Below are 24946 nucleotides of genomic sequence, written 5' to 3'. Positions count from 1 at the left end.
TATGAGCTGTGGTGTAGGTCGCAGATATAGCTTGGATAAACCATTGCTGTGGCTGTGGTGTAGGCCGGCGGCTATAGTTCCGAATGGACCCCTAGCCTGGGAACCTCCATATGCCATGGGTGCCGCCCTAAAAGACAAAAAGACCAAATAAAATAAAACAAAATAAAATAAAAAATAATAAAAATTGCTTTTATATTAAAAAAAAAACAAACGATCCTTTCTTTCATGACATTATAAAGGTGGCCCAGTAAGGAATAATTTTAAAATTTGACCAAAGAGGAGTTCTCGTTGTGGCGCAGTGGAAACAAATCCAAGTAGGATCCATGAGGCTGCAGGTTCAATCCCTGGCCTTGTTCAGTGGGTTAAGGATCCGGTGTTGCTGTGAGCTATGGTGTAGGTTGCAGACAAGGCTCGGATCCTGCATTGCTGTGGTTGTGGCGTAAGCTGGCAGCTATAGCTCGGATTCGACCCCTGGCCTGGAACCTCCATATGCCACAAGTGTGGCCTGAAGAAGCAAAAAAAAAAAAAAAAAAAAAAAAATTGACCAAAGAGAAAATTCATTCATTCCATAAGTATTTGCTAAATACATTCTATATACAGGCCCTGTTCTAGGCACTGGAAATAGAATATTAAAAGGGCAGATAGAAGTCCCTGACCACATGGAGCTTCTTTTCTAGCTGAGTAGACATAAAAGGAATAAGAAAAAAGTATACAATTTCATTTAGAGAGAATTACTGTGGAGAGCAGTCATACATGGTCAGGGGAAGTGTGGTCAGAGGCTGTTCATAAGCAGGGTGGTTGGGGAAGGTCATTCCAGAAAGAAGATTCGGGGCCTGAATAGGGCCAGCGCAGGCTTGCCTGCTAAGGAACAGTGACATGGCCAGTATGGCTGCAGAGGAGTGGATGGGTAACCATGGACAAGATGACGTGGATCTGGCAGGCAGGTCATGCTGAAGACTTGCAGCATTCATGCCAAGGAAGCTGGGAGGTGATCAGAGGGTTTTGAGCAGAGGAGTGACATGAGCCGACTTAAGTGATTAAACCTACTGTAGGTGTGAGCAAGGAGGAAGGGAGAACCACCAGAAGGCTCTGGCAATGGGTCAGGCAAGAGAGGTCAGTGCACAGGACAGAGGGCAGCAGAAGGACCTGAACTTAGATATCCTTGGAATTGACAGCTGCCTGGACCAGCTGATAGGTGGGAGGAGGGGGGCAAGGGAAGGAGAGGAATCAAAGATGATTCCCAGGGCTGGGCTTTCTCCATGGAGGGAGTGGTGACACCATCCCTCAAGATGAAGGTGACTCAGGGAGAAGCCGGCCGGTAGTGTAAAATCAAAGGCGATGTTTTGGGATGTGTTAAGTTTGAGATGCCAATTAAATACCCCAGGAGAGGCAGAGAAATGTGTTTGGATTCAGGAGAGGTGGCAGATCAGAAGTATAGGACGGGTTGTTATCAGCTTATAGGTGGCATTTAAAGCCATGGGACTCAGTGAGGTTACAAAGGAACTGGTGAAGAGAAGGAAAGGTTGGAAATGATGAGGAGTCAGCAAAGGAGACCGAGAAAGGGTGGGCACACAAGTAGGAGGAAGACCAGACAGGTGTGGTGTCTGGAAAGCCAGAGAAGGTGTTTCCAGAAGGAGATAATAACATACACATGAATGAGACTTAGAAAGGGAGAGAAACCCTGGAGGCCAGAATACTCTGACTTGGAGACGTCATTGAGGTTTGGGAACAATTTAAGGAGGTCTTTGCTTTTGATTTCTGTGGATGTCATAAGAATGCTGTTTGCCAGATCCACAAAATGCAAAAGATGAGAAAGCAGCATTCAGAGACTAATTTTAAAACTTTTAAAAATTTAAATTAATTTTACATTTAAATTTTAAAACCTTAAAAAACTCACCAGCCGAGAAAATGAACCATTTCTCTTGCCCAGGAGTCTTTCCATGGCGTTTCTCCAGAGGCCTCTCCCCATGAGGATGCACCTGCTATGCTTGGAGTTTCCCCGTCTCATCCAACTCACTCTGACCTGCACCATTATCACTGTCTAACCTTGAGTCCCAGGCTGATGGAATGGCTGCACTGGAGGTGCCCAGGCCAGCCAGGCCTCCCAGGAGATGGGCCCCAAGACACCAAGGGAGAGCAGAGTGGCCCTAGCTCAGCATTAGATGCTTAGTAAAGGTTCAGTCCCTCAAAGTGACCTCGGTTCTGATTCTGATTCCTCCACTAAGCAAGTCAGTGTGTTCTCAGGAGACATGGCTTCCCCTAGCAGTGAGAAGGAGCTCGGGGCATCTGGGGGTCTGGGTGGAGGGACCGTGACAGTCTAATAGAGGCATTAGCTCATTTCTAATGACACGGTTGATCCTCTCTCCAGATCTGGCTGAGGGGGAACCGCCTTGGCCCTCATTTTACTGCTGTGCTTCTTCATGTTTCTCTCCCACAGTCCATAGGACTAGTTCCACCTGGCACCTCTCCCCACCCAGCCTACAGGAAAGACCTGGGAGGTGGTCCCTGGGAACTCTGGGCCAAGATCAAGCTCACTGGGGTTCTGCCGCTACTCTGATGCTCTAGGTTGAGAAGGGACTGGCAAGCCATTCCCAGGATTCAATATTCATTTTCAAAACACTGGGGGAGGCACCCTTCTTTGATAGAGAAAGGAAAGGATGCAATCACCATATTGTGGGAAATATGGGTCAATAATCACCAGAAACTTCTTTTCTTCCCCTTTAAGATGTGGTGTGCAGGAGCAGCAGGGCATACTTGAAACAGTCCAGAACGCAAGTCAAAGGATTAGGTTTCGCGCCCTGGCTCCATCACTCCCAAGCTGTGTAGCCCTGGTGAAGGCAGGAAGCTCCAGAGCCTCAGGTGTCTCAATGGCAAAATAAGGTTACGGTTCCAATTCTACCCATTTCCTAGGAATATGGTAAAGTTCAGTTGTAAACTGGGAAACACAATCCAGTAGTGGACTGGGCTCCAGACATCCTAGACTATTCCTCCCTCAGGCCGAGCCTGATCCTTTGTCAGGGATTTTGCGCATGCTGTTCCCTCTGATGAGAAAGCCCTGCTCTCCCTAGAAAACACACACTCAGGAGTTCCCGTCGTGGCGCAGTGGTTAACGAATCTGACTAGGAACCATGAGGTTGCGGGTTCGGTCCCTGCCCTTGCTCAGTGGGTTAACGATCCGGCGTTGCCGTGAGCTGTGGTGTAGGTTGCAGACGCGGCTCGGATCCCGCGTTGCTGTGGCTCTGGCGTAGGCCGGTGGCTACAGCTCTGATTCAACCCCTAGCCTGGGAACCTCCATATGCCGTGGGAGCGGCCCAAGAAATAGCAACAACAACAACAAAAAAGAAAAAAGACAAAAAAAAAAAAAAAAAAAGAAAACACACACTCAGCCTCCAAGACCCACCTCAAATGTCCATCCTCCATGAAGCTTCTCCAAAACAAAATGAGGGATTTCCCCCTCTGTGTTTCCACATCTCTTATTTATATATTTTCCAACACATACCACATTTTTTTTAGAGTCAGTGTTGTGTCTGTTTCCTTCATGAAAGTGTGAGGTCCTAGAGGCCAGGGTAATTACATCTTATTCATTTTTGTCCACGAGAGCCTAACAGTGTTTAATGCATAGTAGGAGCTGAATCACTGTGTGTTTAACAGATCAAAATGACTAAGACACTGCTACAAAAATAAATCTCCTTTTCAGATCTAAGAAATCACAGGCACCACCACCTGCAGAAACCTGAACACATTCTATTATCCAAGCTCTGGCTCCCTCTTTGGAAGATGAAGGCCACTTGCCGAAAAAACAAAACAGGGCAGACACACAGAGGCTCAGGAGCATTATTTTTAGAGTTCAAAGGACACTGAAGTTCAACCTCAGAGGGAAGCACCCTGCAGTGGTCACACAGTCTCAGAGACCCTGAATTCAGACTGAAGCATGGATATCTCAACTTGTATACCCATATAATTTTCCAAATAAACCCACTGCATCCAGACTCCAACACAGAGAGGATCAATTATTAGACTATAATCAACCAGTTTAAGCAAACAAACAGGATAGATACCAATCAAATTTGGAAGTGATTTAAAGCAGACATCGAGATCATTCAGACAACTGGATGATGAAATCAAGATTAGAAAATGTTTTGATTCTCATAGGAGGCTAAAGCCAACAAGATAAAATGTAACAGAAATTAATAACGTAAGTCCTGTATTTGTCAAACAGAATTCTCTAATTTAAAAAACAAAAGTCAACTGTACACATAAAAGATAGAGGAGAATGAACTTAGAAATGATTTAAGGTGGTAAATTTTATATTTAAATGTTACATGCTTTTTTACTACACACAAAAAAAAAGTAAAAAAATTTTTTTTTAAATTAGAGAATTCTGTTTGACAAATACTCTAACCCAGAAAGCTCCCTTTCTACTTCAGACTGGGTAGACAACTAAAGTAGTCAAATTGCACAAAAGCATTCCCTGCCTTTAAGACTATCTGCTACGTGTGATCTGGTAATCCTACAGGAGGTATATGTCCAAAGGAAATGAAAACAGGATATCAAAGAAATAGCTTCACTCCCCTGTTCACTGCAGCATTATTCACTGCAGCCAAGATAAAGAAACAACCTAAGAGTGCATCGACAGATGAGTGGATAAAGAAAATACGATAGGAGTTCCCTAGTGGCTCAGCGTGAGTTAAGGATTCAGCTTTGTCACGGCCGTGGCTGACATTGCTATAGTGTAGGTTCAGTCCTGGCCTGGGAACTTCTGCATCCTGCAGGAATGGCCAAAAAAAGGGCACAAAAAGAAGAAAATAGGATAGATAATCTATTTACAGATATATAAATACAGTAGAATCATATTCATCCATGAGAAAGAAGGAAATCCTGCCATTTGGGACAACATGGATTGACCTTGAGGGCATTATGCTAAGTGAAATAAGCCAGACAAAGACAAATACTGCAAGGAATCATTTATATGTGGAGTCTTAAAAAAATAAATAAATAAAAAGTCAAACTCATAGAAACAGAGTGGAAAAGTGGTTGCCAGAGGCTGGTGGGGTGGGGGAAGTAGGGAGAAGTTGGTACAAGTTTACAAACGTTCAGCTATTAGAAGAATCAGGTCTGAGGATGTAATGTATAACATGGTGACTATAGCTGATAGGATTGTATAATTGAAATTTGCTATGAGAGGAAAACTTGAATGTTCCCTGCCACACACTGAAAGATAAATATAGAGGTGATAGATGCATTAATTAACTCAATGGTGGGAATCCTTTCACCATGTATACACACATCAAATTACGTGATGTACATTGTAAATATCTTACAATTTTATTTATTAGTAACACCTCAATAAAGCTTTTTAAAAAACTATGTGCTACAGTGTGAACCCTGATAATTTTTTTCACCAGTATCAATAACCAACTTCCAACTAGAACAACAGAAAAAAATCACAGCAGATACATATGGTGATGAAAAGTTCAGTGTGTGTAATATAAGATACTCGACCATCAAAATACCTCCACTCTGTATTTTACATTTTCAAAGAGGTTAAATCTCTTAAAGAAATACAACACAGCCCCCAAAACAAAAAGAAAAATAAGGAGTTCCCTGGTGGCCTAGTGGTTAAGGATTCGACACTGTCACTGCTGTGGCTTGGGTTCAACCCCTGGACTGGAAACTTCTGCATGCCTCGAGCATGGCCCCCAAAAAGCCCACACTCAAACCAAACCAAAACAAAACAAAAACAAAAACAGAGTCTCATTTCTCTTTATTGGCAGACATTGTTTGAAAATAAACATACAGCAGTTTCTCATGGAGAGGGGAAACGAGGGGAGACTGGTGTTAGAGTGTTTCATGTGAAAAAGAAAACAAAAAAGGGAAGATCCCATCATGGTGCAGTGGAAATGAATCCAACTAGGAACCATGAAGTTGCAGATTCGATCCCTGGCCTCACTCAGTGGGTTAGGGATCTGGCGTTGCTATGAATTGTGATGTAGGTGGCAGACTTGGCTCGGATTCTGTGTTGCTATGGCTCTGGCATAGGCCCGCAGCTGTAGCTCTGATTCGATCCCTAGCCTGGGAACCTCCATATCCTGTGGATGTGGCCCTAAACAAAGACACACACACACACACACACACACACACACACACACACACACAGAGGGAGAATTTTACTGAACTGAGTGTACTGCACATGTGCGGTGAGGCTGCTTAAAAAGCTAATGCCATCCTATGCGTGAACAGACATGCAGATTATCACAGATCTCTGCTGAGAGCATCTGGCCCGGTTCAGGCCACCATGCTTTAAAAGGGACACTGATGAACTGGGTTATAGACCATGAGGACCAAGATGGCAAGGGTCCTGGACCAAATGAGGAAAGGGCATTTAGCTTAGAGAACACTTGCCTTTAGATTGAACCTTCTTCCTGGGATTGCCACGAGAATTAAATGAGAGATTCATTTTGTTAAGTGTGATAATAGTATTGTGGTTAAGAAGGAAAATGTCTTTTATGTTTTACAGATGCATATTGCCATATTTAATATTGTCTATAATTTACAAAGAAATATTCCAGTGACAGGAATGGTAGAAATTTGATGGTTGTTGCGAGTAGGCAATGAGAGTGTGTGTGTGTGTGTGTGTGTGTGTGGTGTGTGTGTGTGTGTGTATAGGGGCTCATTGTTTTGTGTGTTTGAAATTTCAAAAAAGCAAAATATTCCTGAAAAAAAAAATGGATGAAACAAATATGGCAAGATGTTAACAACTATTAAATCCAGGTGATGTGTATACAGCTTTTTTTTTTTTTTTTTTTTGTATTTTTAGGGCCATATCCACGGCATATGGAGGTTCCCAGGCTAGGTATTGAATTGGATCTGTAGCTTCCAGCCTACACCACAGCCAGAGCAACTCAGGATCTGAGCGCTTCTGCGAACTGCACCACAGCTCACGGCAACACTAGATCCTTAACCCACTGAGCGAGGCCACAGATGGAACCCACGTCCTCACGGATACTAGTCAGGTTCGTTAAGTGCTGAGCCATGACAGGAACTCCTATATGGCTGTTCATTAAACTGTTTCTTTTCCATATGTCTGAAGTTTTTAAAAATAAAAAAATTTAAAGCAATTCAATGAGGGAACATTTGAAAGTTTTTGGCATAGCTCCTGGTGCATAGTAAGTGCTTGAGTAAATATCAGCAGACTTTTTCTTCCTCCCCAAATACTGGCATGGATGTGAAGCAGGCTAAGCCTGCAGCTCCAGAGAGTTGAACAAGGGCCAGTGGTGGAGGCTGCTAGGAAGCAGGCTTCGTCTCAGTATAAGGAAGAATTTTGTAGAATGTGAAATTGTCTAGCAGTGGAACCTACCATTTCACATCAACAGAGCTCCCCATCGCTAGGAATAATCAAGCAGAGGTTGCCTATTTCAGATGGTGTTTGAATTGAGAAGCAATTTGATAACATCAAGAAGAGGACCTCAGGTGATTTCAGGAGATTGAAAATTCCTTCCATCTCTAAAGTCTTAGGATTCACTGTAGCTGATTGAAATGTACCAGGGCTTTTTTTTTTTTTTTTCCTCCTGTAAGCTGATCACTGTCGGCAGTATCCGCAGAGAGAGGCAAGGAAGGACCAAAGAACATTCCTTACCATTTCCCTCTGTCCTGTTGGTTCTGCCCACAAAAAAAGAGATAAGAACACAGAGGAGAGAGATGGGGCAGAAAGGACTCAGAAAGGAAGCTTCAGAATCCTTGAATTGAATGTCTTGGGGGGAAAATAGGTAAGATCTGTGCCACGCTGGAAAGGACACCAGCTAAGGTCTCTCCAAGCCTCCTTTGGTTCCCATGGCCTCCTTGGAATCTCTGGACCACGAAGCTTCCAGCAAAAAAGCAGGAGAGCAAACATCTTGGGACTTTGGCTCACAGGCTAGGAGGGACCTCAGGAGGTCATCAGAGCAAGTTCTTTGGGAAGGTGAGGCCTTATTATTCACTCCACTTTACAGGTGAGGAAACTGAGTCTCAACAAGGTTAAGCGATATGTACAAAGTGACAGAGCTCTTAAAGTATGGGCATGTGTTGTGAACAATGCTCAGGGGAAGACAAAAACTCATGTCTAAAACCCCAATGTGGTATGTTCTTCCCACTCTAGCATGACTCCACTGTTAGCATTGTGTAAACTTGGACAGGGTCTGAGGACACCATCCAAGCCCCAGCTTAGAGGCCCCTGACTCCAGCATCTCCCTGATCCCACAAGGTACCTGGAACTGTTCATTTATACCAAAGAGCTCCTGGCAAAGTAAGAGGCTGCAGTTAGAGGGATTTGGATTATATACGAAGACAACATCCCAGTCTATAGAAAAATGGGATTAAGTGACCAAAAGAGGATAAAGGGCACCTCGAATTGGCAGGGAGCCTCAGGATTATGGAAATATAAAAAATTATTTCCTCAGACCAGGATGGCCATAATACCCAATGGAGTCCTGATAAGAAAGGCCAAGGATCAGTATGCAGGAAGTGCCAGGGGTCAAAAGTAACTTCAACCTCTGCCTCTCCTCCCTCGGCATCTGGTGGGCACCAGGTCAGCGGTCCAAGCCACCTGGCAAGGACCCCTGCCCGACAGTAGACAGAGGAGCCGGCGCCAGTCCTCTGCTTTCCCACCTCTGAGCCATAGCCTTCCGGGCCTGCTGATTTGCATGCTTTGGCAGCACTGGGCTGTGAGTTTGCCTGGGGAGCAATTCTCTGCGTGAGGGAGGTGGAAGCACAAGAATGGAGAACTGTTCCAGCAGGATTTTTCACTTCTGCCTGGTAAACACTCAGAGAGCATTCTGCAATGAGGCTGCACCTCTCCCATTTCTGGGTCGCTTCTCTTCTCACCAGCTCTGCTCCTGGGATAACCCAGTAGGACTTCCACTGTCACTTTATGACTGCTTGGAAATGTGCTGGTACTTCCTGGGATAGCAACGATTAAAGTGACCAGGACCTTGGAAGCACTCCTGGGCAGCCAGCCACCAGAGCCGACCAAGAAACTTCCCCGCAAGGTCATTTAAACCAGTCAAAACCGTTTTCCCCAGGACCCCACAGACACCATGCCTACCTTTCTTGTTACTTGAGATTCCTCCAAGGAACTGGGCATTGCTGCCTAATGGTCAGAGCTCTGTACAGAGAACACACGGTAAACTGAGCTTGAAGGTTACTTTAAAGGCTGTTTTACGCTGGACTTCGAGCAAGTTGCTTAATCTCCATAGCTTTCAATTTCCCTTACGTATTAAAACAAAAAATTCTGTCTGTATTCCTGCCACCTTCTTCATAGGAGCAAAGAAACGCCCAGGGAGAACCTGAGGGTAATCCCTGAAGCCCTCTGAAGAATAGGACACAGGAGGACCTTGATAGGCGGTGGGAAGAGCCCTAGGGGCTGGGGGACCTGAACTTCAGTTCTCCACTAGCTGAGCATTCTGGCTGTGGTTAGCAGATGCAAAGACGCGGTGTGCGTGCGTACGTACGTGCGTACGTACGTGCGTGTGTGCGAGTCATGCCCAGGGCAGACATCACTAATAGACTGCCACACTGGCTTCCTTCTCCTAAACACAGCGCCGAGCAACCACTGCCGATGATCAGAAGCGGCTCGCTTGAAGAAACTCACTTGTTACCCCCAGGCCGGATGATCTCTCAGGGTCTCTCCACCTCTGACCTGCTTGGATTTGGGGATTTCCATGAGTTAAAGCTTCTTCCTCTCTCGAATGGCAGGGTAAACATGACAGACCTCAGGGCTTCCTTGCAGCGTGGCCTGTGTGAGCGTCCCAGTGACTCTCTCCCCCTGCACCGTCATGAGACGGAACCCCGGAGCCTTGCTCTCCAGTCTGTTCCCACAAATGTAAGGAGCTTGAGGCCGGGCCACAGTGGACAGAAGGTCCTGTGCCGCCCACCTTTGCTAAAAGGGAGGCCCAGTGTCCTCCCTCTTCTCTTTGTAATTTGTCATGTCATTCTTTGATAAATGAATGGTTCTGCACCAAGGTCTTCTAATTTTTTAGGAAACACGATCCCCATTTCTTCTTAGTCTGAGCTGTAAGTGTGACTCTCTGGGCCCCCCTGCATTGCCGCTGCACTTCCTGCTGGCCACATACTGAAGCCACAGCCATCACCTGAGGTCCTAAGTGAGCAGCGTGGCCAGAGGCTAAGCTGAAGGAGCATCTGGGCCGATGTGTCAGGTTTCAGGAAAAGAGGCCAGGGACTCAGGCTCCTGAGGCAAAGAATCGAGCCAAAAGGCCAGATTCCCCACTGAAGCCTCCACTCATAATCCCCTGACCCTGGAAGCCAATAAAAATCCAACTTCAAAGGGAAAACTGTGTTAAAGAAACCCAGGGCTCTGGTGCACCTAAAAAATACAGGTCAGTGAAACACCTAGGCTGCTATTTTTCTATCAGAACTTTCTTATGCTGGAGGGGACAACAGAGCCTCCTGGTGCTGCACCTGCCACATACAGGAAACTGAGTCCCAGAGAGGACAAGCGATGAGCTAAAGGTCACACAGGAAATACATGGCAAAGCAGGAACAAAGCCGAGAGCTCAGAGCCCCGGACTTGACTCTCCACCACAGTCCAGGGGTTCCCTAAAGGTCACCTCCAGACCAGCCTCTGTTCTACTCTTCACCCAGCCTTGAGAGAGGGAAATGTTCAGAGAGGCTTAAGGTTGGTAAAGAGGAGTTCTCCCTGTGACTCAGCAGTAACGAACCCAACTGGTATCGGTGAGGTTGCAGGTTTGATTCCTGGCCCCACTTGGTGGGTCAAGGATCTGGCGTTGCCATGAGCTGTAGTGTAGGTCACAGACACAGCTTGGATCTGGCATTGCTGTGGCTGTGGCTGTGGCTGTGGCTGGCAGCTGCAGCTCCGACTTGACCCCTGGCCTGGGAGCTTTCATATGCCTTAGGTGCAATCCTAAAAAGAAAAAAAAAAAAGGAGAGAGAGAGAGAGAGGCACTCTGTTGCCCTCCCTCTTCCCAGGGCTGAGTGAAGTTGGGTGAGAAGGATGGGATGGAAGAGCAGGAAGAACTGCCAGAGGGTTAGGCAGTCAGCTCTGGTCCTCACTCCTCACGTGGGCACACAGGTGTCCTTTGTGCTTCTCAGAGGGACATATGTAAAGTAAGAAAACTTAGCCGGGAGATGCTATCTCACATTTGTAGGACAACATACACTTCCCAGAGCTGCTGCAGACCATTCTCATTTCAATCATGCCTCACAACTCGTTTTACAGATAAGAAAACAGAGGCCAGGTCCCTGCACCCGAGCTGGGGGGAAGGAAGTTGGATCTCACGGCTCAGGCTGAAGGGCCAGGGCACTTGCCAACATGCATGGGTTTGGGGGACATGTGCTGGGCTTGCTCCTTTCTGTGCAGAGATCCTCCATAGCCAGTCCTTATTTGAGCCTCACCTGCCTGTGAAGTCTACAGGGCTGGGATTCCAGAACTTCTGTTTCACCAGTGAGCAAACTGAGGCTCATAGTGGGCTTGTTAATGTCTCAGAGCCATAGCCCACTTCTGCCTCCAGACATCTGGTCCTTTCCCTCACCCTGCGTAATACCTCTTCCTCTCCTTCTGGGGCCTGTGTTCCTAGGGCTGGAGGGGTCACTTCTGAGGGAAGGACGATGGGGAGAGGAGAGGCTTTGTCCAACAAAAGAACTAAACAAAAACAAAGGACAGAGGAAGGCTCCCCAGGGTTCGGAGAGGGCTTTTAAAGAAACAGGGATCTCAATCCCATCTGTGGCCTTGGGAAAGTCATTCCCCTTTTCTGACTCCAGTCTCTTTTCCCATAAAATAGGAGAAATGGTACTAGATCAGAGAATTTTCAAAACTTTTGGTAGCAGATTCAATAATAGGGAGTAATTAATAGCTGACATTTATTGAGCATTTACCACGCACCAAGCTTTGTATTAAACATTTTATACACAGGACAGCATTTAATCCTCAAAACTACCCTATGAGTCGGTGCACTTATTCTACCCATTTTACAGATGAGGAAACTGGGGGCTCTGAGAGGTAAATCAAGGCTGCTGATTAGCAAATTGCTGAGTAGGAACTCAAGCCCATGTCTGTCCACCAGCCAGGGCTGACTACACCACAATATACTATCCAAATGAAAACACATATGGAGTTGCCACATGAGGGGGAGTTTTCCAGAAATATGAATATCATCTCATCTTCTTAAATCTGTCCCATCTCTAAGCACTGGGTCCTGAGAGGAGGGATCTTTCCACCAGCTCCTTCCTCTCCTTCCTGCAGGTCCTTGATTGCTTTGAGTCAGTTTGTTTGAGGGCCCCAAAGCATGCCTCCCACCCCCAAGTTCAGGTAGTTATGCCTGTATTGGCCACAAGTGAGTGAATTCACAGGTCTACTCAGGAGACAGCCCATATTCCTGTCTGGAAGATCTCTAGGCTGGCCCCTCGGTCACTGTCCGCATCATCTGGACATTTTGTCCTTCTGATACTAATACTGGCAAATAACATTACCCTATGGCAGGCACTGTTTTTAGTGCTTTGCAAATGTTCACTTGTTCCATCCGCATGGCAACCCTATGGGACCTATCTCTATTATCACCCCGTTTTACAGTCTAGGAAAGTACGCAGAGAGTTAAGTCACCAGCCTAAGGACATATAACTAGTAAGTAGAGGAGCTGGGATTCAAACACAGGCTCTGGCTCCAAAGTCTATGCCCTTAAGGACTGCATCTTAGTAAGCTGGGGCCAGGAGTGCCCTTCCTAACACAGGAAAGGAACTGGGGGTGCAGCAACCCGCATCGTACAAATAACAGCTGGTGCTCACAGATCTCAGCATCTTAGAGCTGGATGTGATCTTTGAGACTCTCAAGTTCAGACCCTCCATCCAAAGCATGAACCCAGGCCAGAGACGGGAAGTGACTTGGCACAGGTTGGTGGTAGAGATGAGTCCAGAATCCATCTCTCCTCACACCTCCTCAGCCAAAGGAGAAGGTACAGACTGTTTCTTCAGTTTCACTAATAGAAAAACTGACATGGGTCCCTTGTCGGCAGAAGGAGGGAGGCCTGAGCCTGGGCCAGAATCCCTCAGTGGTCCTTAAGAACCCAAGCATCCTCAGGACCCTGGGGGTAGACTGAGTCTGGCACCAGGAGGGGATGGAGACCCAGAGGGATCTCCCAGGAAGCAGAAGCTACTAACACCCTGCCCAGGTCTCCAGGGGCCTGTGGGGACAGAGACAGGGTGGGAGTGATCCAGCTCAGCGCCCCCTCCCTTTGCTATCTTGCTGCCCAGAGCAGACCTTTCCCAGCCAGCTTAACCCCTTTTGTCCCGTGCTTTCCTCCTCAAGAAAACCTTAATCATCCTCATTTGAATTTCAAATGACCTCTCCCCTCTCCCCCTCCCTGCCCCAACAGGCTTTGAGGCAGGGATATGGAAATTCACCCAGCAGTATGGAAATCATTGCCCTATGCAAATCAGGCGCCAGGACCCCATCGTCATAGCAACCACTGGGTTTCCTTTCCTCTGGGCACCTCCCTGGGCTCTCTGGCTTAGATTTTATGTTCCTCTTCCCAGCAGAGTAGGTGGGGTGGGAAGACCCCCTGCTGGGGGCCTCCCTACAGCCACAGGAGACAGTTGGGGCACCCCTCAGTGTGGTGCCCAGCGTGGCCCAGACCTGCCAGGCCATCTGCCTGCTTTTCTCCTGCAAATCTGGCCAGACACACCCAAGCAGGGCCATCTGCTGTCTTCTCCCCCGACCCCCCACTTGCCCCCCCCCCCCCGGGTTAGCTTAATCCAAGGATGGGCTAGATGGTGGTGAGGAAGTTCTAGAGTCTGGAGGGCACTGGGATGCCCCTAAAGGGGGTGACAGGAGAGGAGAGACTTAGGGGGCTTTGGCGGTGCCAGTGGTAGGGGATGGAAAGCAGGGCATAGAACCCATATGGAAAATGCCATGCAAATTAACACCTATTATTTTTGAGTCAATAGCACTGGTGCTTTTTGAAAGAAGGCTGCAACTCTGTGCCCCTGCTCCCGGCTCGGCACAAAGGCCTACCCTCTTGGAGTCTCCCAGGGCCCTCTTATTACTCCAGAGCTCCCCCAGAGAGCCTAGCCCATGGAAGAGACAGGAGGGACTCTGAACTGTTAGTGGCTGAAGTCCCTAGAAATGAAGTTCAAGCCTCCTTTGAGGGCTCTGCTCATGCTCTGAGCCTACCCAGCCTGCCCTACCAGACCCTCAGGCTCCAGTGAGGGGGACCCAGTGCAGCCGCAGGTGGGACGGCCTCATGCTGTTTCCCTTTAAAGGACCACATCTGACCCTCTTCCCCTTGGCCATGGGCGGTGAGGAGTGAGAGGATGCGAGCAGAGCTAGGCCTGCCTCTCCCCTCAGCAACTCTTCCTAAGGACAGAGGAGCCCCTCGCTTTCCCCGGGGACCCACTAGCAAATGCTGGCCAGGGCTCCAACTTTCATCTCCCCCATCCCTCTGCAGCTTCACAACACTGCCCCCCCTACTACCCCAGCTGGCCTTCCACAGAGCCTTGACCAGACAGAAAGGCTGCCAGTGGGTGCCCCCACCCAACCCCTTGCCCACCCTGCCCTGAGGTGGGGATTGTGTGAGTTGTGTGTATCTGCGTGTGAGTGTGAGTTGTGTGCGTATCTGTGTGCTTGGGAACGGGATGGACCGCGTGCAACGGCATCCAGTTGCCTGGATTTGAGCTGCTCTTCAAGCCCTAAGACGTCCTCATTAGGCTGCTCATTGCTCTTCAAATTCTTTTTCCACTTGTTCAGCACTTTTCCGCACCAGGTGTTCATTGCCCTAATTGTTTCTTAGGAAGAGGGTGGACGCAAGAGACCAAAGCATCTACCCACAGCTTGTGAGGGAGGGGGGCTGCAACTTGGGTGTCTCAGTGAAGGTCAAGGCCGGGAAGCTGCAGTAGCCCTAGTCACTGGACCCTGCTGGGGCCCAGTCACCCAGCCTGTTGGGGGAGGGGAGACACGGGAGGAGGAAAGGTGTTATTCCACCCCTGCCAGTGCAGGATGACTTGGGACCGGGCTTCCTGCTGGATCTCCCCGTCATCACCCCCCAGGACACGCAGAGTGGGAGTAGGAGGGGTGCTAGGAAGGTCATAAGATGTATCCACTGCCCATGGGAAGCCAAAGGAGAGGGACATTCTTGTACACCTTCCTATCCTCTAAGGCAGGGCACCTCCAAGTGGGGTCTAACAGCCAGGCTGGTCTGGCTGTCCATGAAGGTCTAAGACCAGATGCGTCCAAACATAGGGAATAAGAATTTAGAAATGTTCGCAGCAACCCAAGTATGTGATTAGTGGGTGCTCCCTGTGGACACGGTGTAGATGAGTTTGGACCTTATTGCATGTGTGTGTGTATGTGCGGTGGCAGGGTTATGAGCTGTGTACCCACCAGTGGGACCACAGCCTGGTCTATGGCAAAACAAAAATAAAATGACTGGTCCTGCAGCCCACGTTGTTTGTGAAGCAGGGACCTCAGAATGACCATGGATGAAACCAAGCGGGACTCCGATGATAAAAGAAAGCCACAGATGCTCCCCACACATGGCCCCCTTGCTTTGTTCCCTCTTAGGCTGGAGAGAAAAGGAGATCCAGGTTCTTCTAGGGGCTGCAGAGATGGCAGCTGTATGGGGGGAGGGGGCACTTCCCTGAAGACACCTCGAAAAGAAAGAGGGACCGGTGGCAGGCCCGACTGTCCCAGTTACCCATCAACTGAACCCCATGGGCCTGTCCTGTGGGGCTGAGTTTGGGACTACACAGATGAGACAGTGTCTGTGAGCTGTGAGGCATGGCCCAGGTGTGAGCTGCTATTATAACTGTTTTATTTGCTAAGGTTCTCTGAGTGTCAGAGGCAGCTAGGTGATTCCTGATGCCACAGGCTGCTTTCCAGACATGTCTGGCACACAGAGTCACAACATGAAGCCTGAATGGTGAATGAATACCTCCTCATCTCCCTGACACAGAAACTGGCAATGCGGTGAGATGGAAGCCACTCTTGATTTGAGAAGGCCTGAACAAGAGGCAACGAACGGGCTGATGCTGCAGCATGAGGGTTGTAGGCAAGAGATAAGAAGGGACTTCCAGGCACTGAGGCAGTGACCAGGAGAAATGTGGGGGTTACGTCTTAAGGATGGAGGATAAATGAGGGGAAAATATCTCTAAGGACAATAGATTCTCTTGTTTTTCAGGGATGGTTTTGAAATGTCTCCAAAGGAAGAGAGAGGCCTGGGCAAGATTCCTCTCAGAATCCCTATGTCCCCAGGGACTCATATCTGCCCCCTCTCCAAAATCTGGAGGGGGTGTGGCTTCCTTTTTCTCCTCCAGAGAGGAAAGCGACAGAGCATGTGCAGACTGAGGCACAGGACCAGAGTCCCCAGGCTTGAATCTAGAGACCACCAGCCCTTATCCTTCACTGCACTCCTGCAGCCCTCTTCTCCCCTTAGTAGGACAAGGACACTCAAGTCCAGGGCACAAGTAGACTTGTCCCGCCTTGCGCAGTGACAGAGCTCCGTCTTATCTCCTGAATGTTTCTGATAATTATTAACCTAATGGTGGGTTGTATTTGTGTGGTGGCATACACTTTGCAAAGTGCTTTCACACTCACTGTCATTTAACCATAAAAGGGTGTGTGTGTGTGTGCCTGCCCACCCACGTGTCTCACTTAGAAAGAGCTGTCAATAGGAGACTCTTCTGCACCTTTCCCCAAGTCTCACTTCACCCCAGGTACTCCTTAGACTTCTGCCCTCTCTGTCACTGAAAGAAGAGTATTTGGGTTTAAAAAAAAAAAAAAAAAAAAAAAGTCACACACATCTCTAGAGTCTTCTACCTGTTTCTGCCTGGAATCTCACCTTGTTGGTCCCAATGAGATGTGGTTTCTTCGTCCTCAACTTGTTCTCTTGGGGACTCGGTAGGATGGAGTTGGTGAGGCCCCAGGAATGAACCTTTCGAGAGGGGGTGTTTCTCATCTTGGGTCAGCTACTCATTCTTTCTGTGGGTCCCTAGGAGAATCACTATCCTTTCTGGGCTGCCCTATATAATCATGTCCATTCCTTCTGAAAACTGTGCCAAAAGGTACCAGAGTTAAGTAAGGAGACTTTCTGCAGTAGGTCCTCCAGCTGACTCCTGGGGATGGTCCTTCTGGAGGGCGCAACCCTGTAAGCCATTTCGCCTCACAGACAGGGAATTGAGGGCGGAGAAGAAGGGGGCAGCAGGAAGGCACGACCTACAGAGTCTGGTCCTGCCCCCTTCACGTCTAGCCCCCGTTTTCCTCCCCTGGGTTCCCCTCACTGAGTCTTCCTGTCCCAGAGTTCTGAGCAGGACAAGGTGCCAAGCATTTGCTGCACTGTCGTCTGGGCCTGCAACCCCCACCCCCGCCCTGCTCCCAGCCCCTCAGCCAAATGACAACCGAGCCTACAGAGTGAGGGGAGCTGGGGCTGGTGTGTTGGAGAGGCTGGTTCAGAATAAGAGGCAGGGAAAGTGCTCTCTGAGGTCAGGTCCCCACCCTCCAAATTCACTGGAACACAGTGAGGGGACGCCAGCTCTTTCCTTCTTCCCCAAACAAGCACGTTTTGGCCCCAGACAAGGCTTCTCCCTCTTGGATGAGACCGACACCCCAGCAGGGGCGTGGCTGCCCTCTAGTCCCTTTGGCTGGAGCCACCCTCCAGAATTTTGGCAGCTCCCTGATGCCACCACTCTCATGTCCTCTGCCCCTGGTCCCCAGTCTTTCCACCACTATCCCTGGGTAAAAAGTTACTGGAAAAACCCGGGTTTAATTCTGTCATTCGCTCGGTACACCATCTTGGGGAAATTAGCTAACGAGCCTCAATGTCCTCACCTGCCAAGTGGGATGGTGCCAGCCACCCTCACAGAATTGTTGTAAAGGTCAAACGCATTAAATGTTTGAACCTGCTCTGCCAGACACAAGTGGGTCTGTCATCTACTCCAAGCTGAATTCCTGGAGGAAAAGCTCCTTGAACCCAGGGACGTTTTCTTCATCTTTCTGAACCAGGATCTGAGGCGAGCGTGCTCTGCAGACATTGGTTACAGGACTACGAGCGAGTGAGGGCAGCGGGGAGGGTGGAGCCTGAACACAGCAGGGTAGCTGAGGGCATGAGAGGAGAGTGCGCACCTCCGAGAGGGACAGTGGAAGGAGGTGGCATGGGGGCCTCAGGGGCGATGGGGTGGACAGGGAGAGCTCCATGCTGAGGCAGTCTACACACAAATGCAGAGTGTGGGGATTGACGGGAGAGAATTTTAAAAAGCAGAATCGCGTAGACATCTTTAAAAATTTAGCCCCCAGAGATTATCCAGCCCCCAATCCTTCATAACAGGGAGGAAAAGAAACATCCGGGTGGGAAACACTTGCCCAATAACCTGCAGGGAGTTGATAGCCTAGAGTCCCGCCTGAGTTTGATTCCTAATTCGAAGCTGTGTGATCCTGGGCTAGTTAGCTTCTCATTCTGAGCCGCAATTTTCTCATTGATAAAAACAGGGATGGTAAGAAGTAAGGTGATGCGTGTAAAGTTGGCCACGTGTGCTTGGGGATGGGAAGGAGGCTTTCTCTCCCTCCTCCAAAGCCCACTGGATTTGTCCTCCTCTGTGTTGGAGGCTGCACTGTGACCAGCATGGTCAAAAGTCACAGGGTTATAGCTGTGTGGGTGCTTGGGGGATGGTCAGTTACAGACCTGGGGGCTTTTGAAGTGTGGATAAAGCTCTATTTTTCTCAACCACTGAATTCGGAACAGAAAAGAAAATTGTTATCAGCCTCAAGAATGAAGGAAAATAAAAACATCGTGAGATAAAGGAGAGGCTAGAAAAGCTGGTAGATCAGAAATCTAGAGGCAGCTCGGCTCCAGTCTGGTGGGGAGTGTGGAAATAGCACTGGACAGAAGATTGGAAGCCTTTTCTGGTCCCTAGTGCTGTCACAAAGACCCTCTGTCCTCTGTCCCTCCATGCCTCGGCTTCCTCACAGGCAGGAGGAAAGGGGAGAAGTTGCTGCCCTGCCAGGTCTCTCCCAACCTGGTCTGTGTCTGGACCAGAAAATGCTCTCCTTCGCAGTCCTGGCCAGCGAGGATGGGAAAATTCACTTCCCTTTCTCAGCTCCCACCTTGTGCCCCTTGGGGATTTCACACAAGACAGAGGGTGCTCTCAGGGAGCTGGGGCTTTCTAGGTCACCTTTGTTTATAGTTCCCTTAAAACCTAGAGACAAACCAGCCCTTAATTCATGCACTGCTGGTAAGGGGAATCTGCCTTTTAAAAATCCAAAGGAAGCCATTAAACCAAGTTGGAAACCACTGTGACTCATCATAAGCTTTCCTCTGTAAAAAATGAGTCAGAACGACTTTCCAGGAAGTTTGGTTACTTTAATTAGCTCCCTCTTTTCCTTGCCCTTAAAAACATGCAGCAAATTGATGATCACGTAAATATGGATCTGACCAGCTACCACGCTTAACCCCCAGAAGGGAAGGATCTGGGGGTGGGGTGTTCCAGACAGCATGGACTAAAGGATGTCCTTGCAGTCCAGGAGAACCCACCCAGAATCCTTCCCTGAATGGTGGAAGGAGCAAAATCAACCTCTATGGCTGAGCCCCTTGGCCTGAGTGAAGGGGAGAAGGGCACCTCAGCTGCCTGTAGCCCCAAAACAGATAGAAGCAAGGCTCATGTGTTTATGACAGAATCACAGACTCTTAATGATGCCATTAGGGGTAACGATGGCCATGGCTGTCATGTGCCAAGCACTGTGCTAAGGGCTTGAACTCTCAACCCTCTCTCTGTGACTCTATGATGAATATTAATTGTCCTCTTTAGAAGAGATGAGGCTAAATTAACTCATCAGATTATATGACCAGTAAGCAGCAGAGCTGTGACTTTTATCCTAGGTCTGTTTGATTCTAAATCCATACTCTTTCAGAGAGTCATCTATCCTACCTCCTAAGGAAGCCAAGTGCCTGATCTAAGGTCACAGTTAAATTGGCAATAACAGGGATGACAGTCGTATTCTGAAAGCCCCAGTTTATGTCCAGATTCTTTCCCCTTCAACTGCGTCTCTACGTGGCTCCCACCATCCCAGACAGGAGACCAGAACCTGCTGAGATTGGCTGTTAACACCTTAACCTTCCTAATCCCCAGCCAGGATCTGAATGCCCTCCCTCTCCTGGCTCACTTTTCAGGGTTTCAGGTAGTTCCTTCTCACTCCCACCTTACTGCATAACTAATAGCAGAGCATCAGAGCCGGCCTCTCAGTGTGGTCTTCCTCCCACATGGACACTCTTAGCTGTGTTCCCACATGGCTGGGGCAATAGACCAGACCGAGGTGAACAGAGTTGGGTCCAGCCATCCTGTTACCTGAAAAGGGCACCCCAACTTCTCCTGAATCATGGCTTCTGGACTCTAGTTTTTCTTTAGGGAAGCATGTCAGAGCAGAGATGTGCCTATTACTCTTCAGGGGAACTGATTTGAAAGCCTTGTTCAAGTTCTAGAGATTAAAAGGAATTTTCTTTACAACTGGGGAGAACAGATGCCCCACTCCACAGACCTTTAGTAAAACATACTCCGCTAAGAAATCCATTGACAAATGGCTGCCATTGGCCCACCCTCTCCTGGCCCAACTGTCCCCAGGCACAGAGTAAAGTATCAAACCCGAAGCTCTACCTGTGCAAACACTGTTTCACTACTAAACTGGGGGGCAGAGAAGTTTACGGTAAATGCATCCACAAGACCCCTAGCTATCTTGTCCCCAGTCCCAAATCTTTTAGCTTCAAGAATGGGACTAGACTGCACCTGAAGACCTGGGAAAAGATTTTAGCTCTGGGGAACATCAACTCTCTTCCACTTCTAATTTCTATGCCTCTAATGATCCAGATGAAAGACTAATTGAGGTCTTGTTGGGATGCTATTAAAGTTATTTGGAGGTGTTACAATTTATACTCATCTTTCTTTAAGTTCTTTTTAATTATATGGATCTTTCAAAGCAAGGCTTGGACGACGGAGTTAAAAGCAGAGAGCTATGATACTTTCTTCTCAATTCTTCCCTGTCCTCTTTCTCTTATTCACAAAGCAAATGCATCTGCAGGCACCAAGCCTTCTTTTCCGGGTCTATTTGCCACCCACATGCATGTAATTTGAAAGAGGAACAGTTGTACACGGGCCTCCTTGAGTAGGACTATTGAGAAATCTGGGGTTAAAAGGCCTTAGTCCCCATCTACTAAAGACAAGTTCTGGGAGTTCCCGTCGTGGATCAGTGGGTTAAGGTCTCTGTGAGGATGCAGGTTCGATCCCTGGCTTCACGCAGTGGGTTAATGATCCAGCATTGCTGTGAGCTGTGCCAGAGGTTGAAGATACAGCTCAGATCTGGTGTGGCTGTGGCTGTGGTGTAGGCTGCAGCTTCAGTTCCAATTCAACCCCTGGCCTGGGAACTTCCATATGCTGCAGTTGCAGCCATAAAAAGAAAGAAACAAAACAAAACAAAAACCAAACAAACAAAAAGGCAAGTTCTGCCTTCTACGAGTCAGTAGCAGCTGGAAACACAGCTTGCTGCTTCTAGGGGTGTTGGAATGGCGTATCAAGAAGTGACTCTCCTCCCTAACTTGTTTGTTTCTGAGGATCTGACCCTTTCCTGGCTTAGTTCCAGAAGCTTTGTTCCCCTGCAGACCAACATCTACTGCTCAAGGCTCCAGGGTAATATCCCTGTCTCTAGGGAATTCCTTCATTTCCAAAGACCAAGACTTTGGGTCCAATGGGCTGAAAGACCACACCAGAAAAGACAGCACATTACTCGACAAATTCCAACAACTCTCTCCCACCCTTGCTTTTCTGTTTCATTCCCCAGCAGAGAAGAACCTTACCTGTCTCCACCTGGCTGAGAGCACCTCGAGAATCTGTGGAATCTGCTACATCCCCACTCATCTTGATATCTGCAGGGAAAACACAACTGATTTTAATAACAGGTCACAATTGTTCTTGCTATGACATATGTGGCCTTAACTAAACAGCGAACATGAATGTGTAATTACAACAACCATCAGACTTTCAAATTCCTGATTCCTGAACATCCAACCATTAGAATATTCATAAGCTTGGGCGCATATCCCTCCTCCCAGGCTTGCCTCCTCCCCCCTTTCTCCAGTGCTACTGCAGGGTCTCTCCCCTTTGCATCATTCATTGCCACTTCCTTCTATCACCAGGCTCAGTTGGTAAAAATGTAACAAGGGGAGGGGTACAGAGGAGAGTGGGGGATGGGAGAGAAAGCTTCCCATCCTCCATCCTCAGTTCCTTTGGGATTTGGGGACTGTGTGTACGTTATTTTTTAAAGTAGCATAAGAAATATCCCCCTCCCATCCTTCCCGTATAATAACTCTTCCCTGAGAGGTAAGAGTACCCTTGAACCAAGGCTTGCTCTTCTCATCTTTCTTCCCCAATCCTGCCTCTGTTCTCTGTCTGACTCTCAGAGGTCGCCCACTGTCTGGGGTTCAAACCCTAGCTCCTGTGCTGCCCTCCTGGTGGAACCCTTACCTTTTCTCCTACTCCTTCAGCGTTCTCAGTGAGAAAGGGATGGCAGGCGGGTCAGGGCCCCGCAGAAAGAGAGGACCTACACAAGGTCCCCTGTCTCAGCCCCCAAGTGCTGTTGATCCGGCCTCTCTGCCCTGCTTCATTTCAATAAATTAAACATTTACCCACAACAGACAGCTGCCACCACCTAAGAGGCCCCTAAGTCTCCTCCAGGGTCAGCAGAGAGAAGAAAAGAGGCAACTTTGAACTAACTCACTCTCTCCGCTCCTCTCCTTATTAAACCACCCAAATACCGAAGCCGTTAAAGACAGAAGAATATTTTATTCAAATTGTGTTGACCCCCCCCCCTTACCACTCTCCCCCCTTTTCTGGGGCAGCACTTTAACTCTTTCAAACCAGATAAAGACTTGGTGAGCTCATTTGCATACCCAGCTCCCCAGCCAATCCTGGGTAAGCAGGCCGTCTGAATTTGCATCAGGTAATCAGGCAGTTGGCAGTCCGGACTCCGGAGGTCTGGAGATGATCAGGATGAAGGAGAAGGGTGGACCTCCGCCCCAGGAAAAGCGGGAAGAAACCTACTTTTATTTCTTATTTATTTTGGGGTGGGCAATGATGTGTGTGGCTCTGGCAGAGATTTAAGTTGTGGCTCCTGGGGGTGTAGTGACTGCAATGCATGGGGGTAATTGCCATGCCAAGCAAGACGGAGCCAGGGAGCCCCCAGGTTCTTTGGCTCTTAGAACACCCCAGCAGCAGGAGAGGGAGTAAGCAACCTTGGGAGCCACTGTAGCTTGAGGAATATTTTTGAGACCAGCCAAAGTGATGACTCCTAGGTACGTACTTGGGGGGCTGTAGAACCCTCCCCAGACATCCACACTGTCTGGTGTGGTTACAGACCTCTAGGGGAAACCCTGCAACCACACCCACCCCCCCTCCCAGTGCACTACATTTAAGAAGGCATTTCTTGAGCCTAATTGAAGTCCTTCCTGCTGCAGTTTGAAACTTTCTGTACAGTCTGTCATGCATGAATATGCAGAATAACTGGTGTGGGCCACCTGGACAAATGTGTAAAGGGCTTCCGTCACTGCTCACTTTCCGCTCCAGTGGGGAAAGGGCCTTTGCTTCTCCCCACCCATGAAGTCCCACCCTGGAGCTGGGCATTGCCGATCACAGATCAGCTCGGTCACACTTCCCCATAGGGATTCTTCAACAGTGCTGAGAAAAAGTCAGAGACTGCCCAGAAGGGGTGGGGGTGGGGGTGGCGAGTTCTCACTCTCCGTGGGTTTTCAAACCTGCTTCAGTAGCACCTGGAATTTAGAACATGGGTTTTGACAGCAGACAAACCTGGATTTAATCCCAGTGCCATCTTAATTAGCAGGAGGACCCTGCCCGAAATGTGAACCTCCGTTTTCTCAGTTAAAAAATGGAAATAATGATACTTCCTGGAGATATCATGAGGATCAAATGAAAACTGCCTGGCAGCGTTCCTGGCACAAAGGAAGCACGTGATAAATGAATTAACTAAACAGATACTTAGTCCCCTCCTCCCACTCTATAAAAAGCTTTGGGTTTCTGTCTCAGCTCAGCTCTATCGTACTGGGAAGCCATTTGCCTTCTCCAAATTCTGACTTCGTTGGGAAAACGCTCATGGGGACAGAAAGAGTTTAAGAGGCAGTAAGGCTCGGAGGGTGACCAGGTATTCTGAATGAACTTATTTCAAACTTTGGACGTTTAAGAAGGGTCAGGACGTTTTTTAGCTAAACGGTAATTCTATGCCTGTCACTCAAACTCTCCTCCAACGCCCTTTCCTATGCTACCTTTTCATCTACCCCAAAGCCGTCTCTCTGATCCTTTAAATTAGCATAAAGGGGGTCCTAAGCATGTCTAAAAATAACCTTTGAAGGAGTTAAGGTTCTACCCTCTGCCAGGACCCTGTATTCATTTGATGTGCCCTTTATGGGAGCACCATTGTGACACTTTGGAATTGGATGGGGATTGAAGTCTGAATGGTGGGGCAGGCTGAGATGGTCTGTAAAAACTCTTTTAAGTCCCACAGGATGCTAAGATACTGAGAACCCGTTTCTGTTGGGTAAGAGGCTGAGGCTCATGGGTGGGACGAGCTCTTAGGTCTCGGCCTAAAACTGGGCCAACATCGAGACTCCTCTAGACACCATAACCCTTCGCCCCGTCGGACAGCACTTGCCAAGGGTGAGTGAGAGAGGTGTGGGATGGGGCTAGGCTTCTCTGCTGTTCTTATCTCCACCAGCGACTGAGTAGGCTTCTTGCCATCACTCCCTTCCCTGAGGAGGCTCTGCTGCTCTGTGCAAGAACCTGGATTCCAGACGCAGCCCCTCATCTGCCTCACCAGCGCCATCAGGCTCTGAAGCTGGGGCAAGATGTTGGCCACTGCCAGCCTTGCCTGCCCGGTGCCTTGGCACAACCCAGAAGCAGC

At 48.5% G+C, this 24946-nt stretch overlaps 1 protein-coding gene across 3 annotated transcripts in view; it reads right to left on the bottom strand.

The window, feature by feature from the left end:
- The window catches only part of POU2F3 (POU class 2 homeobox 3), an 81414-nt gene that overhangs the window by 52976 nt on the left and 3492 nt on the right, over positions 1 to 24946 (bottom strand). Inside the window, exons 1-2 of one of the 3 annotated variants that reach the window (XM_021062979.1) lie at positions 22501 to 22801; positions 21834 to 21902 (exon numbers count right to left, since the gene is read on the bottom strand). In XM_021062979.1, the coding sequence (XP_020918638.1) occupies positions 21834 to 21894 (61 nt within the window). In that variant the 5' untranslated portion in view covers positions 21895 to 21902; positions 22501 to 22801. Of the gene's footprint in view, positions 1 to 9079; positions 9140 to 21833; positions 21903 to 22500; positions 22802 to 24946 lie in introns of those variants that run through there. The other 2 variants (XM_021062980.1, XM_021062978.1) reach the window with 2 other exon arrangements.

This window comes from Sus scrofa, chromosome 9 (genome assembly GCF_000003025.6).
Source record: "Sus scrofa isolate TJ Tabasco breed Duroc chromosome 9, Sscrofa11.1, whole genome shotgun sequence".
In the NCBI taxonomy this organism is placed as follows: Eukaryota; Metazoa; Chordata; class Mammalia; order Artiodactyla; family Suidae; genus Sus; species Sus scrofa.
The sequence above is the reverse complement of the archived record's forward strand: the minus strand, read 5'-3'. Positions and strand labels throughout refer to the sequence as shown.